This window comes from Centroberyx affinis, unplaced genomic scaffold (assembly GCF_046629955.1).
Source record: "Centroberyx affinis isolate AG114_WGS23_722 - 3 ecotype Tasmania unplaced genomic scaffold, CSIRO-AGI_Caff_v1 ptg000458l_1, whole genome shotgun sequence".
In the NCBI taxonomy this organism is placed as follows: Eukaryota; Metazoa; Chordata; class Actinopteri; order Beryciformes; family Berycidae; genus Centroberyx; species Centroberyx affinis.
The window spans coordinates 126927-147262 of NW_027279118.1; the positions used below are offsets into that span (position 1 = coordinate 126927).

Here is a 20336-nt window from a genome sequence, read left to right on the forward strand (position 1 = left end):
TGTTGATCTACCCTCTGCTTGAATTTCATAGAAAAATGATTTATATTATTTTCATTACTATTTTCTAATTGCCATGTATTCTTTCTATTAATTCCATTCTCTCTCTCTCTCTCTCTCTCTCTCTCTCACACACACACACACACACACACACACACACACACACACACAATATTCGCCTAAAGTGCTTGCCTTCACATACATATCTGCTTTCTCTGTTTACTGCCTCAACTCCTTGAAAAACTGACAGTCATTCTTGAGATGAACCACTACCCAAATGTAACTAGGACCCAAATTATTGCAAAACATAACAACTTATTTTAGCATCTTTTTCATTATGTCACAGCTAGCGACCTCATTTATTATTTACAAATGCAAAGAAATCGGTTAAAACGGTGATTAACTTCTTTATTTTGGCTGCCAACTTCTTTATTCATAAACAAAAACCCCAAAACACTGGGGCCACCCAAGGAGGTTCTATATTACCTCTAGAGGGCGCTACGTGTCCAGCCCGAGTCCGTCCGAAATGACGTCTGACATGCACTCGGCAAACATCGTCGCTGTCGCTGAGTGACTCGGTCGAGGATGGAGGAACAGGCACACAAGCTCCTCGAAGAAGGGATACAAAAGAAACTGGTCAGCCCCGGTAGAGGAGAGCTACCAACGTTTATCGATGGAACCAAGGTATAACGATTATGTAAAAAGGTTGAACCAGTGGAGTCCAATCTCTTGAACTGGTTTTAAAAGTACGGCGAAGTAGCTAACGTTAATGCTACCATCAGTTAACTTAGCTAACATTAGACGGCAGCTGTCAATTCGTTAAACGGTATAGCTATCACAAGACTTGCGCTTGTATAAGTTACCGATAACGCTCACGAGCTAGGCGACCTTGCTGCCTGTGTGGTGACGTGATGTTAGATTTGGTTTGGTTGTTTATTTAGCTAAACCTTTTCCATTTTTTCATCTGACGGTAAGAGAAGTAGGCGGGACAGGATGCCATGTATTTATGAGCGGTGATTGGTTGGTTTGTCCTGTCAATCTGTTTTCTGTTGTTGTGGTTGGGCAGAATATGACGGACCTTGTACATTAGGTTCTTCAAGCTTGCCTGACTAAGCTAGTTGCGACTCCTCTTTTGTTTACAGTAAACAAGCTATCGTATCGATTTTGAATCCTAAAAGGTTAATTTTATATTTAGATTGTGGTTCTATTTGCCGTCTACTGCTTCTGTTGAGTAGAGTTTTAGGCTGCGTGTTTCCATCTCATCCCTCCTGTACTTCTTTACCAGGTGATCTTCCACTACCGCACCAGCCTGTGTGATGGGACCGTGTTGGATGACTCCAGACAGATGGGGGGCCGCAGCAAACCCATGGAGCTCATCCTGGGCAAGAAGTTCAAGCTGGCTGTGTGGGAGAATGTGGTCATCACCATGAAACAAGGCGAGATTGCACAATTTACCTGCACCACCAAGGTTAGTGAGCCGGAGAGATAGTTTTTATAGAGTAGTGGTCTTGGCCTTTGTTTGCGCTGACTTCTCTAGATTTCTGTCTCTCACTTACACTCTCTCTCACCCTCATTCACATCTGCCCTCACCCGTCAGCACACAGCACTGTACCCGCTGGTGTCCCAGTCCCTGAGGAACATCAGTGCGGGAAAGGACCCCCTGGAGGGCCAGAGGCACTGCTGCGGCATCGCCCAGATCCACTCCCACCACTCTCTGGGGCACCAGGACTTGGATCAGCTTCAGGCCCATCCACAACCTCTCATCTTCGCCATAGAGCTGCTGGAGGTCAGTGTGAACGGAGACCATTTATATTAACTGTAGTAGCTGCCAGCTCTACTGAAAACAACTGAGTGTTTTGGTGTCATATGAAAAATACTGTTGTAGATGTACAGCATCCAAAATCTGCGGTGTGTGTGGGGCCAGTGTCATGGACCATATACCATGCACACTCCAGAGGCACTGCTCTGTAGCTGGCTCTGATCCCCCTGCAATTTCACTACAGGGAACAATAAACTATCACATATCATTACATTATGTATCATAAAATAAATACTTTGTGCTACAAAGGACAACTACAGACATAACTGCTCTGCTATTCCCAGTCCGGTCCCAGTCTCCTCATCTCAGTTCAGTGAAAGCTCCAGCCACCACTGATCTCAGCTCTGCTCCTCTCCTCAGGTGCTGTCTCCTGGATCTTTCCAGCTGGATGTGTGGGCAATGACGGACAAAGAGAAACTGGATTTGGTGCCTCAGATCCACGAGGAGGGCAACACCCTCTTCAAACAGGGCCAAATTAAGCAGGCCACAGAGAAATACTACAATGGCATTGCCTGCCTCAAAAATCTACAGATGAAGGTAAGGGGACAGTTAAGGTTTAACGTTTATTACAGTTAGTAGGATAAATGAAAAGACATTTCTCTACATCAAAGACCAAAATGAAATCCATTTTATTTTCTTGCATAAGCGTTGTATTGGTAAATAGAGAATCATATCTTGGATCCTTCCATATGCGATAACATTTGTCCAAGTGGCTCTCTAACTCCACTGTGCCTGTCCTCTCAGGAGCAACCTGGAGACGAGACGTGGATCAAGCTGGACCATATGATCACGCCCCTGCTTCTCAACTACTGCCAGTGTCAGTTACTCCAGGGCCAGTACTACGAAGTCATCGAACACTGCTCGTCCCTGCTCTTCAAATATGATGGTAAGGCTTTGTCGTTCTTGCTGTACAATAATCAGCAGGGATTAAAGTATATGTTTTGTTGTTTGGATTCCAGAGAGGCACTAGGCAATGAGATTATGAGATTAGTATATTATCTGCACAAAGGGGGGGGGGGTTCTTCTCCTATGGTAGAACAACTTGAAAACTATATACTGACTCCTTTCTGGCTGCTTTTCTAATGGTAATTTTTGTTTTTGATGCAAGATATTCTCCTGAATCTGATCACTGTATTGATATTCGCAGCCTTGTAGTTGTTACATAAAGTTTTTACCTTTGCAACACCAGTCATCTGAGATGGAGGTTTTCATCCACTAATACCTACTGTAGTCACTTCTTATAGACCAATGCTCAGTATTCAGTTGAACTGGAAAGCAAGGTTTTGCGGTAGACAGTATAATACTCAATAATTAAGATGTGTATTTTGAATGGAATCAAGGTGTCAGAGTGCATGAAAAGACACCAAATAGAGCTTACGCAACACCACTGACCATGACTGACTGTTCCATTGATTGATTTTATTTGTGTTCTATTTCTGTTCCTAATGGTTCATGACAGTATTGTGTAAGTGTAAACTTCATTAGAAGCCAACATGTTCCCTTAAGTTGTATGAACCATTTAGTGACTTGGCTTTGCTTGAAAATTGTGTTTGTTGTTCATTGTAGAAGTTGGCCTGCCTCCTGGCCTGCCTCTGTGATCATATTAAGTAAACTCTTGATCCAATAAGGACAGACAATGAAAAGTGTCATATTTCCATTGCTTTCTCCCTGTACTCACAGACAATGTGAAAGCCTTATACAAGCGGGGCAAGGCCCACGCCGCAGTGTGGAACGAGACGGAGGCACGAGCGGACTTTGCCAAGGTGGTGGACCTGGACCCCACCCTGGGGCCCTCCGTGGCCAAGGAGCTGCGGGCCATGGAGGACAGGATCCGAGCCAAGGACAAGGAGGAGAAGGGTCGCTACAAAGGCCTGTTCAACAACAGCCAACCAGCCACTGCCACCACAGTCAGTCTGCGTTGTTTTAACTTGTAATGAGTTGGATTCCATCTGTCCCCTTCATGGCCACATGTGACTGTGAAATATTCATTCATTATGAGAACCTTGTGTGATATGTGATATGACGGTTTTGCTTCCTGACACCAGTTTTGTCTTCCTCACAGGGTTGAATCTCATGGGGTTGGAACAAGAGGATGCTTGTGACTGTGAATTTCAAGATGGAGGAGAAGCAGTAGACACTGCTGACATGTTTTAGTTTCATCCATGCACCAAAGCCATTCACCCTCTCCACCACATTGTTATCCATGCTACACACACACACACACACACACACACACACACACACACACACACCTACCTTACCCCACACTCCACTGACATTACCAAGCTGCGAATTGCCAAAAGAATGGGGAAGGCATCCTTGCCTTATTCTTTTGATCTCCCTTCCTCTAAAGAAAAACTTCTCTCTTTCATATCGTTGTTGCAGAGTAGACATGGCTTCCTGACACTCTGCTTGACTTTTTATGAAAGCCCATAATCACAGAAAAACCTTTGGAATCTGTAGATGTTCTTCTAGGTCTGTAGTGGCCAGCAGCACCCATAGGTCAGTGAAAAATAAAGGACATCTAAATTCCAAGTTTTTGCTTAGCCTGTTAAAAGTTGTTGTTCTTATTTGTTCTTATTAGCCCTTAAAATAACTTGCTCACATAAACTGGCTGCCTAGTCGCCCTTGGCAACAACAGCTGTCACACGATTGTCGCAGAAAGATAATTTTGATTTAATGGTAGAATTATCAGCCGTTTGTTGTAGGTTACCAAGTTGCAAAAGCCAAATTGCCACAGTATTACATTAGACACAAAGTAGGTTAGGCTGGCATTTTCTGTTCTCTTGCTCTCTCTGAAATATGTTCAGAGCTGTTGGATAATCAAAGATTACAAAGGACTGCAGCTGGAAATGTTCCCCTCCATTCCAGGAATCTTTTTTTTTTTTACACTAATTGCACCATGGACATTAAACACACACACCTCCGCCTTGCACTGCTAAATCCCTTTTTACATCTTGGTCACATAGCGGAAGCAATGGAAACAGCAGGAGACCATTCTCTCCTGGAAGGTGGGATTGGAAAACTGAGTTGTCAGTGACAATCATTAAATATGACACATGGACTAGTGTTATCTTGCTTTCACCCATATACCTTTGTCTTGTTTCGTATATACCATGTGCTCTATCAAAGAAACATTATTCCTTGCAATTTCATGATATATTATTACCATTTTGTTGTATGTTTTTGTCAATATTTACTCAGCAACACCCTCAGTATCTCCCTCACTTGCCTTTTTGACTGTAAAGACCCACCCGTGACCCTTCATGTGAAGCAGTGGGTCGTTCAACCACCCTGTTTAATTGAGGTGAGGTGTAATTGAGGTGACTATGTATAACTGTTAATAAATTTGTGTTTATCCCTTGGTTTGCATTACATTTCACATGAAGTTCCTGGACTACCTGCAGACATGAAAGAGTTGAAGTGATATGGCCCATCAGTGAACTGGAGCTTCCATCTTTAAATATAATTTCACATCCCCTTGTCAAAGAAGGCTCCATAAGACTGGTAGCAGCCACCTCAAAGTGCAGTAGAAACTATCGGAGCCTATCTAGATTCGATGCCTCTCAGTCCTGTTTTCCAAATGTGTTCATGGGTAAAACACATTCTTCAAAATATGCAAAATGCATACACAAAACAGAACATCTGCTTTTCCACCATTCACAGAATATCCTCACATCACAGTCAGGTATCTGTCACAATCATTCATTTAACTACTATAGGTGTTTTTGTTTGAGATGAAAATAGTCTCAAGTACAGTAACTGATTCAACATGTGACATGAATGAAAACACTCACTGAAAACCTTTTTTCTGTTATTTAATTAAGATATACATACCGAACTGCAAAAATCTGGTTTACAAAATTGCCATACTAACAAACTGACTTGAGATGTACAGAGAGTTCTTGGGGTGGGGAGACTATCAGAACATCTAGTGTGTGTTGCTACTACAAAATGCTATGAACGCAAAGCAAGGGCCAATGGCATTGGGGTATATACAAGATGCTCAGATAATTTTGCACAGACTAAAATATGGTGCTAAACTGATCCTTTGGTTGTAGAGTGGTGTTCAGTACAGCAGTTTGAGGAGAGATTCAGTTTGTACATTGATTCCATTCATTAAATATAAAAATGACAATTTCTTGGTCAAATGTCAATATTAGACAAAAAAAAGAAAAATAATTACTACTAATAATTACACCCACTGCCATCCATTTAACAAGGACTATGCCTTTTACCCACAGCCCAGTTTAGAAACGAGTTCCAATTCCCCCCAGTCTTGTTTATAAACGGGTACAAAACTGTTTTGAGCTCTTCTTACAACCTGTTGAACCTTGTGCATTTTGAATACACCCCAAAGGTAACAGAAAGGTTGTAGATTAAAAAAGGGATTAATGGAATGCAGGGTACAGTGGAGACGAGAAGGACATAATGCAGCCTATAAAAAGCAAATGAGGAAAAGCGCAAAGGGTGGGAGGACACGAAGTAAAGAAGGGAGGAGAGGTTGAAAAACTGAGACGGTGGGATCTTCATGAGGATATGCTTCTACACAGGAGAGGCTGAGGGATGAAGGGATCGTTCCACAAGGTTATGTGCGGGCGCTTCTCTCCGTCTCTGCCAGACACTCCCTGACCAGCGCCCGGGCATGGATTATACCTGAGCAAGAAAAACACAAGGTACAAAGAACAGAGCGGTTAAATCGACAGTATGACATTACTGTGATAAAACTGCAAAAACATTTGTTGGTTAGTTACCAATTCTGAATGTGTCTTTTCAATCCAAATCTAATTAACCTACAAGAACATCAGATGTATGCAGAAGAGCTCTTACTGCCGAGATGACAGTCATGATGCATTACTTGTGTTGGCATGACAACAAGGTGGGTGTTTTTGCCAGTCAAGCTATACCTCTCTTTAGCCTCTCCATAGCGCTCTTGCTCCCAGCATACGTGGGCCGGATCTCACGGCTCATCTCCTCAATGACAGACAGAAGCTCGCTGTAGGTGGACCCTTGGGACACTTTGACCGGCTGCTTGTGTGTGCACATACATGTATGTTTGGGATGAAAAAAAGCATACAAAAAATCTTGTCATTAGCTGTAAATGCAAGTCACAGGTGAAAGACAGAGGAAAACGTCAAACATTTTATCAGACTCTGGCTAATATGGTACAATGCAATTGCCTTTAGTAAGTAAGCACTTTTATCCAAAGTGTCTGACAAAGCCATGAGAGCACACATTTTCCTGGGTGTCAAACCTCTAGCACTGCCAGTGTCAGATGGAAGCTTGAACCCTTTGAGCTATAGAGGTCCACGGGAAAAACACTTGTTTACTTACTGGTTTAGCTGTACGTAAATGACCCATGTAAAAGACCGAACAGTAGGGATGACTGTACCCTAGTCGTACCTGAACAAAGCCCATGGAGGGTGGGCCAAAGTCACTGAAAGCAGGCCTGAAGTTGGACGAGGAGGGCAAAGACGGGGAGGGCACACTGGAGCCTGGACAGGGGAGAGGAACAGATGTGACACTCTGAAGCACAGTTATTCATAGCTGACACTTGTAACACAAGCAAGCTGCCTTCCACTGCATTTTCTGTCATGCCAGTAAGGTGGGCGAACATGTTCTATGTATGTGTACCGATTCACATATCCATCACACACAGGCAAGGCAACTGGCCAATAATTGCAACATTAAGGCAGTGTGGTGTCAGAAAACCTGGAGGAGTGTGGTTGGAGCCAGACGGCGCGGGGGCAATCGGTTTGTAACTCATGGCGATGTCACTCCGCAGCTCCCCGTACGACGCGCCACTTCCGTCAGTCCCGTCAACCCGGTGCTTATACAGCTTTACTGGTGGTGGTGAGCTCCTAAGAGCTGAGGCACAGAACACAGGCACAGACAAGACACAACAAAAACAGGTGTCATATCCTTGTTCATCCACGGGATATAAATGGTAACTGCAGGGAAACTATTGTACACTGACAACAATGGTCATCAGAAGCAGTGAATAGAGATTAGTTGTGGACTGGGTATTGGAATTCAAGCCAAGTGGCCCAGGTTTTTCTCATTCATTTTTAATGTTTTCCAGGACACAGAGCAGCCTGAAACAAGTGGGCTAAGTTTCTCTCCAACATTAGATCCCTAATAATAATGGTCTATGAGCCCCGATTTGCAAGTTTACATCAAACTTAATGCCAAAATTTGTCTTGGTTATAGGCAAGCATACATCATCCACAGAACAAGACTTATGACCTTGGATCATTAGGGTCCACGTTTCAATTTAGCAAACATCCAGTCCACCAGCAGCACCTCTTTCAATAAAAATGCAACTTTTAAAACAGATTCATTTTTAGTTTGTCTTTTCCCAGCAAAATACACCATAGGGTGCTTTTGAACAGGTCGAATCAATTTTAAAATTAGAACTACCGAGTGTGGTGTAGAGGAATAGGATTTGGTATGGTAGCACACATAAGCTTTCTTGCCCAGTAATCCTGTGGCTGTATCTACCTCAAGTGGACAGGATATCATAAAAGAACGGCTGTGAATAATTATGAAACCATTTTGATAACTGTTATTTTCCTTGAGGACAGTTAGCTCTAGTTCCCACGACTGGACACAGATAAACGTTAGCATGTTGCAAGTTAAACTAGAATCAAAGGCAGCAGTGCGGTAGGAGGCGCTGTCTCACATTTAGGCACAACCACGACCCTTACGGGAGACAGTGGGCAACAATTATCACGTAACGCTAACAGACAGTGGTTATCTGACGATTTCATGAAAAAATAGCTAGCGTTAAATAATCCCAGTCGGGTCGTAAATTGTGGTTCATTCAACAACAGGAACAGTCTCAATGGATACTCCACATCGTCTTGCCAACATGCAACACACTCAATTTTACTCGCATGTCTTGCTGGTTAGTTGTTTACATAAAATAAAGTAAACTTTAACGTCCATAACTATGTATGGTAAGCTAACGTTAACATAACTAGCCGCTAGTGTAATTAGCTCCAGGCAAAGTTCATCTTTTGAGCTGTCAAGCTGGGAGGAAGACGGTGTTCACTAACGTCAGTCGATACAATCTGGTGCCTAAACCTGAATTAAAATATGTTGATGTTGCATGTTCCGCCTAATAAAGTCTTTCAGAACATGGATTTACAAAGTTCAGCGGCCAAAACCACGCAAACTGAGCTAACGGTATTGAATTAAACAAAAGCTAACATTGGCTAACTAGAACCGAGCCAAGCTAGCTAACATAATGTTAGCTACATGGTAGCCAGGTTAGCTAGCTCGTTATGCCGGTTAGCACAACAACATGAGAGGAACGCAGTAAGCACGGACATCTATACATAAAAAGATAGGGAACGACAGAGAATCTTGGCAGCTTAATGACCATTGAGAGGAGAACACAAAATCCCAAAAGTCTGGTATTTTTACCTTTCTAGGGACAGATTTTCAGATCCTCTTTAGGAAGCGAGCGTTTCCCTTGTTTACGAGTCTGCGCAGAAGAGAGCCACCCGAGAGGCGTAGCAACTGGCACCTTTTCACATAGACGGCCTCGCTATTGGTTAAAATATACATAACTGGGTGAAAAAGCACAAACTAAGGTAGCCTATATATAATAAAGTTTCCAAAACATTTTCAACTGAAGGCTGCTCAGATGGACAAAATATCTAACAATATATGAATATCAGGAGTAGTTTATATGTGCATGCATATGTATGTAGCCTACGTATATATAATATGCAATATATAACAATGAGAGTATGAATGAGAAATTATTACATTAATAAAATTACAGCATGTATATACTGGATGTGCACAAATGTGCTCGTCTTCACATTAAAGGGTCTAAAGTTACACATACAGTACAGTGTAGAAATGTCTAGGCATGTAGACGTGCATTGAGGACAATATTCCTTCCATTCATGTCACTTTGCAGATGTAGATAACAGACGTGCAAACCTGGGATTGTGCATTACTAGATAGAGGAACCCTATGTGCGGAAAAGTGACACTGTGCAAGACGTAAAAATTTAACACTAATAATCAATACATCAAAAATATACTTAAGGCATATGAGCCTTGCAAGTAGTGCCTAATAGGAGAGTTAGTCCATGATAGCCCTCTCAGTTGGCTGAGACTGGGGCCCCACTGTACAGTCTGATTGCTGTAGGCACAAAAGAGCACCTAACAGACTCTTGAGTTCCACCTTGGGAGGATGAGCCAGAGGCTGGAGGCTGTCCATAGCTCCATCCACTTGCCATTAGACCAGGTGCGTGTGTTGCCTAGGATGGAGGTTAATTTAGTCGTCTTAACTGTATTGTCCACACAGAAACTGAAATAATAATACATAGTTATGCAGTGGGAGAGTCCTTTGCTATCCTCAGCATGTGCCTCCAGCTAGGCCAGTTTCTTGTCCTTCCTTGTCTACCTCACATACTGTGTGCAGCTGCTCAGGATGGAAGAGAGGTAGACATGATTCAAGTCTCTAGAAATGACCATGAATCCTCTGGGTTGTTGTGTCTGTCTAAACCCACAACAGCCGAGTGGATGATGTAGTAGTAGTAGTAGTAGTAGTAGTATTTTATTCAGTCATCCCACACAATACAGTAAGTATAAACAGTATATACAATATACAATCTAATATACAATAAGTATAAGCAGTCTAGACAGTATAAACAAAATCAACAATCTATGTATTAAGTAGTGGATGATGTAACGTGCTGCACACGCATCGGCGGGATATAAACAATTTACAATTTCCCATTTGGCAGACGCTTTTATCCAAAGCGATGTACATATGAGATTTTAATACAACACAAGCAAGGATCTAGTCAGGAGAGAACAACAAGAGTAAGTGCCATAAAGCTAAGTTCTGGTCCGACATAGGTGCTACGAGGCAGTGCATAGAGTGTATAGAGTGCAAAGAGGCAGATAAAGATTTTTTTTTATTTTTTTTATAGATTACACAGTCTATCAGGTGAGAAGGTGTTCACTAAAGAGCTGGGTCTTTAGCCTTTTCTTAAAGATTGAGAGGGATTCTGCGGATCAAATGGAGTTTGGTAACTCGTTCTACCACCGAGGAACCACAGAAGAGAAGAGTCTGGCTAGAGACTTAGGGCCTTGTTGTGGTGGCAGCACCAGGCGCCGTTCCTTGGCAGAGCGTAGTGAGCAGGAGGGAGCGTAGATCTGAATGAGGGAGTTCAGGTAGGTGGGAGCCGTTTTGGTTGCTGCTTTGTAGGTGAGCATCAAGGACTTAAACTTGATGCGGGCAGCAACTGGGAGCCAGTGGAGGGATGAACAGCGGAGTGACATGTGCTCTTTTGGGCTGGTTGAAGACCAGACGTGCCGCTGCATTCTGGATCATCTGCAGAGGTTTGAACGTACATGCCAGGAGCCCTGCCAGTAAGGAGTTGCAGTAGTCAAGGCGTGATATTACAAGCGCCTGTACTAGGAGCTGTGCTGCATGTTCAGACAGGTAGGGTCTGATCTTGCTGATGTTGTACAGGGCAACTCGACATGACCGAGCAACAGAAGCCACATGCTCCTTAAAGGTTAGACAAAACAACAACAACAATGGTGTGTGAGAAGTCGCACTTCAGGCAATCTTGGAACCCATCGTCCATCGGTCTGACGACGATTAGACTCTGGGGGCGACGGCCTATATTTCGGGGTTTCCGCTAGCCAGCGGACATCCGGGCCAAGACTTCCTCTTCCGTGCGCCGGTCACTGTTTACAGTCCGATTAGCAACTTGAGACGCAAGTTGGAGTTGAGAGACAACGTCTAACATGCAGATATCTGTTTATAGAGATTAGCCGAAATGTCGTCTGGACCTAAAACACCTACAAAAAGTATCGATGTTTGTGTATTGTGTGAAGAAACGTTCGACTCTCGCGTCTCAAGTTGCTAATCGGACTGTAAACAATGACTGGCGCACGGAAGAGGAAGGCTTTTTTTTTTTTTTTTTTTTTTTTATTGAACAAATCCATGTACAAACCTCATGGCTTTGAAACCATCACAATAAATCAATAGGATCAGGTGCTTACCAAAGACAGAAAAAAGACAAATCAAAACAGAAAAGAGATTACAATAATAGTACATATAACAAAAAGAAAAAATAATAATAATAACAATAATAACTTAAAGGGCTAGGGCTTTTTTTTTTAAATCATATTCTTCTATTAAACTAAAAAGTTCCAATGCATTTTTACTTTTCATGACTTTAAGGGCTTTCATGTAAGAAAGAAACTCATTGTGGAAGACAGTAAACTTAGGTCTCACTTTCATATACTTGGATTTGTGTATATAAAATTTTCCAAGAATAAGAATGTTATTAACCAGAAAGTCATCTTTTCTATTGTCCATGACAAGTCCATAAACAATGTCCTTTTGAGAAAAGTTTTCAAGTTGAAAAACCTTTGGGCAAAGCCAGTCGTGTACATCAAGCCATAAAGCTTCAGAATACATACACTGGAAAAATAAATGATCAGTAGTTTCAATATCATCACAAAATACACAATTATTGGTTTCAATTCCAAAACGCTGTCGTATCAAAAAACTGGATGGATACACTCCATTTAAAATTTTAAAATGGATTTCTTTGGCTTTGGGAGTTATGGGGAATTTTAAATATTTCGTTCGTAACGTGTTAACAGTACTTTTCGAATAGATTTGTAAAATCGAGTTTCTATAAGATACTATAGGGTGTGAGATGTTATCAAACATATTTCTAATTGTTTTGTTTGGGATTTTGACTTTAAAGTCACAGCCTCCAACTAAAAGTTGTGGGAGACAAGTGATGATAGGAGTAGAATTGGTTAAAATTCCTTTAATTAAACATAGGATAGAGTGAGGGAGGGCTTTAGTTATGGATTTAAATATGTTACGATTGCCAATTAAATCATATCTAAGGCAGAAATTCTCATATGACATGATACAGCCACTACTATCAACTAAGTGAATCACTGACCAAATACCTTTGTCCATCCAGCCCTTGTTGAACAACAATTTGTTTTTAACCGTAATATATCTGTTATTCCATATCGGTGTATTGTGTGGGGTAAAATTATGATTGTATAAGAGTTTCCAATATAAAAGGACCTGCTGGTGAAAAAGGGATAATTTAATTGGGAGTCTTTGAATAGTGAAATCACATTTAAGTAAAAAATTCTATACCCCCTAATTTCTTGAATATTTCTCTGGGGATATGGTACCAAAAGTTATTATTGTTCAGAAAAGATTTTAACCAATTAATTTTCAAGGTTCCATTCATAAAATCAAAATCAATAGCTTGTAGGCCTCCATCTTTGAATTCTTTGGTCATCTCTGCTCTCTTAACATAGTGGATTTTCCTTTTCCAAATATAATCAAAATTAACCTGATTGATTTTTTTAATAGCTCTATTAGGAATAGCAATTGAGTATGCCGGGTAGATACACCTTGAGATGCTTTCCATTTTAGTCAAAAAGATTCGACCCAATAAACTAATGTCTCTCAATAACCATGAGTTAAGTCTAGTTTGGCATTCATCTATTACCTTCCACACATTCATATTTTCACTTTCAGTTGAATCTTTAGATATATGTATGCCCAAGTACTTAACAGTGGATTTTATGGGAATGTTGTATGCCTCTGTTAAATGACTTTGATGAATTGGCATTAACTCACTCAAATTTAGCTTTAGACCAGAGGCTTTTGAGAAAGTGTGAATCAATTGTAGTATCTTTGGGACTTCAGTTAGCTGCTTCATAAAGATGGTTGTATCATCTGCTAACTGGCTAATGATTACTGGTTTCCCAAACACCTCTAACGGAGCGATGGTAGAATTTTTAATAAAGATAGAGAGCATTTCTGTAGCTATTATAAAGAGAAATGGAGAAATAGGACAGCCTTGTTTAACCCCGCGTTTGATTGTAAATCGGGGTGATGTACCTCCTGGCAAAGAAATAGAACTATTTGTGTTTTCATAAATAGATTCTATAATGTTTCGAAATTTATCCCCAAAACCCAATAAACAGTGGAAAATAAACGGGTGCTCAATTGAATCAAATGCTTTATAAAAGTCAAGAAACAAAATAAAACCGTCATCTTCTATTAAATGACTGTAATCTAAAAGGTCAAGCACTAAGCGAATATTGTTGTGAATGGATCTACCCTTCATAAAGCCAGATTGGCAATCACTGGCAATTTTATGTAGATTCTTTTTTAATCTATTAGCATAAATAAGAGTTACAATTTTGTAGTCGTTGTTCAATAATGTGATTGGTCTAAGATTATCTAATATTTTGGGGTCCTTACCAGGCTTGGGAATTAAAGTTATTATACCTTGTTTCATAGTAGAAGGAAATGTCATACTCTCAGTTGCTTCTTTTAACATATGAAAGAATGGATCCTTTAATAAGTCCCAAAAATGTCTATAGAAATTTGCTGTGAGACCATCACTACCTGGAGATTTGTCTAAGGACAAACTCTCTACTGCTTTATCCAGCTCATCAGAAGTAATATCAGCATCACACAACTCTGCGAACTCATCGTCTATGCGGGGAATAAGATTTTTGATATGGTTGAAGAAAGAGTTAGCATCATCAATAGAAAAGGCTGAGGAATATAATTTACTATAGAAAGAAACTACTTCCTTAGCAATCAAGGCTGGATCTGTATTTACTTGATCATGAATCAATAAAGCTTTGATTGAGTTTCTCTCCTGCCTCCTCTTTTCTAATCGACAGAAATATGACGTGCTTCTTTCCCCTTCCTCTATCCATTTTGCCCTGGATCTTATGTAGGCCCCTTCAGCTTTTCTAAGATAGATTTCATCAAGTTTAGTTTGCAGAGTTTGTAATTTATGTTTATCGTCATCAGTAGGTGACGTCTTATTGCTGCAGGTGTTTATTTCTTTAATGATGTCAACTTCTGACAATTTGTTACTCCTGTTGAGCAATTTTCCAAAATTTATAGAATATTCCCGAATTTTAAATTTTAAGAATTCCCATTTAGAAATATAGGATGTCACAGATTCATCAGTCATCACATTAGAGATTATGGTTTTAATGCCATCATAAAATGATTGGCATTTTAGTAAACTGGAGTTGAATTTCCAGTACCCTTTGTTTCTGCAGCAAACACCAGGGGGTTTAAAAATCAACTTAATAACAGAGTGATCTGTGAGAGGAGCTGCTGACATACAGCAGTCAGAGACAAAGTCCATCACAGAGAAAGAAATTAACCAGAAGTCTATTCTTGACTTTGCTGCATTATTTGGTTTGAACCAGGAATATTGCTTGGTGTCCGGATATTTAAGGCGCCAAGGATCTAACAAGTTGTGAGAGCTGCAAAAATCAGATAGGATAGGGTTATAAGAACTGTATTGACATTTGGGAGGATATCTATCAAGCCATTCGTCAGTAACCATGTTGAAATTACCCCCCATAATTACATGTGCAGTTGGATATGTGAGCTTAAGGTTTTCAATGGCGATAGAAACATCCGAAATTAACTGTCTATTTTGAGTTAGGTTATTAAATCCATAAACATTGACCAGAATACAGTATTGCTCATCAATGTTCAGGACGCAGATTAGCCAATGACCATTATTACTAATTTTAGATGTCATTAATTTACCCGGTGAGTTACAGAACAGAATAGCCAAGCCTGCTGATTTAGTGGAACCGTGATCAAAAAGAATTTTATCTCCCCATTGGTTTACCCAGAATTTTTCATCCTCCGGTTTTGAGTGTGTTTCTTGCAAAAAAATAAAATTTGCTTTTTCGCCCTTACAAAATAAAAATATTGATTTTCTCTTTGTGTTATCTCTTAAGCCCCTAGCATTAAGCGAAATACAGGAAAAAAAAACATTCATTATGAACACAACCGCTAGTGAATATTAATAAGTCCAAATGACAGTAATTGAAGAGAAGTGAAAAAGAAGCCCAAAAAATAGGCAATGTCCCTTCAATATCAAATATTATAACTAAACCATCCAACCTGTTTGTTACAATCAAAAAGTAGTTTTAGTGCTTATTCGTATAGACCATAGTCAGTATACCTTGTGTGTCCCTTCTAAGTGATTCTCTGTCCATCAATGTATCCAGCACCAGCTCTGTAGTAAGCCCGTTTTCCAGCTGCTCCTGCTTGTTGTATCTTTGGCCACAGCGCTGCTCGCGACTCCCTGTCAGCCTTGCAGAGATCTTCGATGAAGCCGATCCCGATCTCCCTGCAGACCACAGAATCCTTGGTCATCCTCCACAGCGCGTCTCGGTGTATTCTCTGAGTGAACTGGACGATGACATGCCTTATTTTGTTTTCTTCACGTCTGCCTAGTCGGTGAACCGAGTCCACGATGTGGTTGATGTTCGGAGCCCATGATGGGGAAACCTTCACCAGCAACTTAGCAACCACTTCCCATGTGTCTTCTCCTTCTTTTTCCTTTATCCCCCGGATCCTGAGATTCCAGCGACGCTTATACCGTTCAAGTTCTAGGACTTGTTCCATTAGCTCTATGTTGTCTTTCTTTATTGACACTTCTCGCTCTGTAGATTTTAGCTGAGTTTTGCAATCTTTGATCTCTGCCGCATTGAAGTCGACTGCCTTAGCTATGCTAGTTAGCATGACGGTGTTCTGCTGTAGCTGGGTACCGAGTGTGTCCACCTTGTCAGTTAGTTGTTTTATTGCTTCCAAGACGGCATTCATTCCTTCCATACCTTCTGTCCCTGTTTCTTTCTTTTTAGTTGCTGGTGGGTTCGTTGCCGGCGAGAATGGGTCTTTTCTTTTGGAGTTTGCGGTGGAAGTTTCCATCTTAGCAGCATAATCATGGCAGGCGGTTACCTCGTTGCAGCGGGCTAAGATAGGAGTTTTTTTCGTCGACATGGTGCAGTTCTTTGGTGCAGTTTTTTTTTTTTTTTTCCTTGGTATTGTAGTTTAAATACTAGCGGACATATAAGCAGTTCAAAAGGTCCAAATAATTAGGACTGGATAGTAAAGTGTGTATAAAACTGGGACAAACAGACAGAGCTCAAAGCATAGGCTGCACCCGGTCCGCCATCTTGCCGGAACTCAAGAGGAAGGCTTGGCCCGGGTGTCCGCTGGCTACACCGGAAACCCCAAAATATTGGCCGTCGCCCCCAGAGTCTAATCGTCGTCAGACCGATAGGCGATGGGTTCCGAGATTGCATTTAAGGTAATATGGCCACAAGCCCAGCAGGCAGCTCAATAGTGTTCACAGTTCTGCATTACACCAACACAAATGGCAACACCCCCTCCTTTCTTCTTACCACTCGTTTCCCTCTGTGTCTCTTTAATGTGCAAAGTTGCACATCAGTATAGCTTTTTTTTTTTTTTTTTACTTTTAAAGAAGTATAAAGCTCTACTTTATGTAACAAATAATAAAACTATATGACACCTAACAACCCATAATGGGAAGTAAGCCTTCACTGGGCCACTGATTTTTGAGGCACTCAACATCAAATGAATGAAGGCTATTCATTAACAGAGAGGAAGCGTAGGAAGCGGGTATATAACACAAACCTTACAGGCAAACAGCATATTCAGTGGTTAAGACAGGATGTGATAAGAGGTTTGGAGTGTAGACAGCTCTTCCTTCAGCACCCGCTTTGCTTTTCAGATAGCACAAAATGGATAGGGAAGAAAGGAGAGAGAAGAATGGCACATATACATAGCTGGGCTTGGTAGTGTACATAATGATTTTGTCGGGGTCACAAACTAGTCCAAGACACTGTGTATGTTTCTCGTTGATAGCCCTGAGAGCCAGAGGAGACCTTGAGACCTTAATGTATTCTATGGCTGGACAGACTACCATTAGTGGATATTTCCAGCTAAAGGAAAATCAGAATGAATCATTATCAACCCACTCTCTTCTAATAGTGTGCCGAATGGCAATGGGAGGGTTTATTTTTCTTTTCCTGGGCATTGTGAAGGAACAAAACGTCTGCATGCCTAGGTCCATGCGATTTTCCAGTTTGAGTTTCTTTATTTAACTAAACTTTCACGGACCCAGTTATCAACTTGTCCAGTCAGGTATCACTACACACCATCTGTCTGCTTTAGGCAAAGGATTAAACTTTGTTCCTACTCACCTGGTCAACTCCTTTGAATCAAGACTGATCTATTTCATTTCTTCAGAAAGATGAAATTGAGACATACTCTATGTTTGGGACTGAGAATGAAACCCAAAGGTCTGACAAACCTATTTTTAAACCTAAAAGCATGTTTATGGGCCAATCCTTCTATTGAAACTTTCTGTAGAATCGTTCAACAAGATTCTTGAGACATATCAGCCTCCTAGTAATCTTAGCCAGGAACAAAGAAATGCAATCAAAGATCTGGCAAGTGATACTGATATAGATACTAAACCCTGCTGGGACTCTTGCCCAGTTCATTGTGTGTGTTTCTTGCCCCGATGAAGGTCAGCTAGACCAAAGGCTTGGTTAAATAAAGAAACTTGGATGGACCTAAGTGGGCAGAAAGTTTGTTCCTCCACTTTGATTTACTTTGGCCTCTAGCACCTTAGCAATGATAGTAAGTATGCGGTGATCTGTCTATAGAATCTTCTCCTGAGCATTGAAAATAATGTTCACTGTTCACTTTCTTCAGATAAAATCAAATGTATTTCTAAAGCGCTTTTAACAACAAAGCATCAAAGCACACAAATGCAACTAAAACTGAGAAGACAAACACAACACAGTAGGACAGATCTTGTGTGTGTTTATTTGTGTGTGTGTGTGTGTGTGTGCGTGGATGTTCACAGGTGCACAGGTGCATAAAACACTGGATATATCATTTAATGACAGGTATTCTTGTCTTACACAACATAAGCATAGTCTATTGGTCGAAAAGGGCACAGGATGCAGTAATACTATTAAGAACTATGAAACAATACACATTGAAATCCAAACAACTGACAACTGATCCAGCGCGCTTCAGCCACTCTTTTGCTGAGGATAGGTGCTCACAGACACGGACAATATTGTAGGTCTATTTTACCAAGGGCACTTTGGCAGGTAACGACTACTATCTATCTATCTATCTATCTATCTATCTATCTATCTATCTATCTATCTATCTATCTATCTATCCATCCACCCACCCACCTATCTATTTATCTATCTATCTATCTATCTATCTATCTATCTATCTATCTATCCATCCATCCATCCATCCATCCATCCATCCCCCTCTTTCTCTCTCTCTCTCTCTCTCTCTCTCTCTCTCTCTCTCTCTCTCTCTCTCTTGTTTGTTGTGATGTCTTAAAATAATCTATGCCAGGACACCACATGAACAAAATGGGAATGAGGGATGAGAGAGGGAAAAACATCCCCAGACTATAGGGAGCAAAATATCCCCAGGCAGTAGAAGACATCATATAGCACCTCTTTCACAACCTTTTTATACACATAGATGGTATGTAGGATTTTTCTGTGTCTGTCCGTCTGTATCCTCCTCCCTCACCCCCAACACTTATGTTGTGGTTATGCAATATGTTGCTGGTGTGATGAGACAGGTGAAGCTAGGTGAAGCTGACCAAGCAAAAGCTAATGTTAGGTAAGGTTAGGAATTCTGCTTCAAAGCAGGAGATTATAAAATGATTTCTGAGGATCAAATTCCATATCCATACATAAGACCAATTACCCAGTGCACTTTAAGCCTGTGTTGCATTTTAATTGAGAAGACATCTTCCATCCTGCTGTTTGCTGAGTGAGGATGCTTGGAATGTGACTGCAAATGCAGCGTATCCAACTGTGAAAATGAAGGGAGAATTATTTAAAAAATCTACTGCCTAGAAAAGTCCATTAACAAAAACATATTACAACATTAAGATTAATCTGTAATTGTTTATTGTTCCATCCAGAGTAATTAGCATAGTGACTGTTGCAATTAGAACCAATATTCCAGTCAGCCACTTGCATAGGTGAAGAATGAAACAGACAGACATGTCATTCTCATTTTCACATTATCCATCTTTGTAACTGAAATTACTAATTTATAGTGTAAACTTTGCTACCAGAGAGTGAAGGAATATTTAGCTATCTATTTGCTATCTCTTGTTATTTGATTGACTGTAGCCTAACGTTAGATGCAGTGGAGTATCATCTATTAACTTTGAGTTAATTTGAATATAATAATTTAAAAAGTCTCCTATACACAGCCATCAATAACTTCTGAATACTTGCACTGCTGTATACAGAGCCAAATGGAGGCAGAAGGATCAGTCTCAGATTAGAGGAGACAGACCAGCAGAGAAAATAGTGATACTCGGGTATGATCACCTTCAAATGGGAAAATGCTAGTACAACATGAAACAAGTGAATTGTATTTTTCAAAGATAATGTTGTCCATTCTATCAGTTTAATAGGAAGGACAACAAGAGTTTGGGGGAGTCAGGGTCAGGGAGCCAGCAGAGAGCAGCCACACCAACCAAACCTCAGATCCAGTCAGGACACTGCACACATGGCTTCACTATAGCCTTTTTCTGTTTATTTTGTTTTCACCTGTTTGTGCTCAGTGTGATGGA

General features: G+C 40.8%; 2 protein-coding genes across 2 annotated transcripts; one reads left to right on the forward strand and one right to left on the reverse strand.

Moving 5' to 3' along the window:
• Positions 1–543: 543 nt before the first annotated feature.
• aip (aryl hydrocarbon receptor interacting protein) lies at positions 544–5181 on the forward strand. The gene is made up of 7 exons (XM_071517093.1): positions 544–681; positions 1283–1465; positions 1595–1783; positions 2177–2353; positions 2561–2702; positions 3497–3723; positions 3879–5181. The coding sequence occupies exons 1-7, from the start codon at positions 583–585 to the stop codon at positions 3882–3884; spliced, it is 1023 nt and encodes a 340-aa protein (XP_071373194.1). The 5' UTR covers positions 544–582; the 3' UTR covers positions 3885–5181.
• Positions 5182–5624: 443 nt separating this feature from the next.
• On the reverse strand, positions 5625–9309 carry cdk2ap2 (cyclin dependent kinase 2 associated protein 2). Its single transcript, XM_071517094.1, has 5 exons — positions 9245–9309; positions 7529–7684; positions 7220–7311; positions 6724–6844; positions 5625–6472 (listed from the first exon to the last, which is right to left on the reverse strand). Exons 2-5 carry the CDS (start codon positions 7581–7583, stop codon positions 6405–6407), a joined length of 336 nt encoding a protein of 111 aa, XP_071373195.1. The 5' UTR covers positions 7584–7684; positions 9245–9309; the 3' UTR covers positions 5625–6404.
• Positions 9310–20336: the final 11027 nt, after the last annotated feature.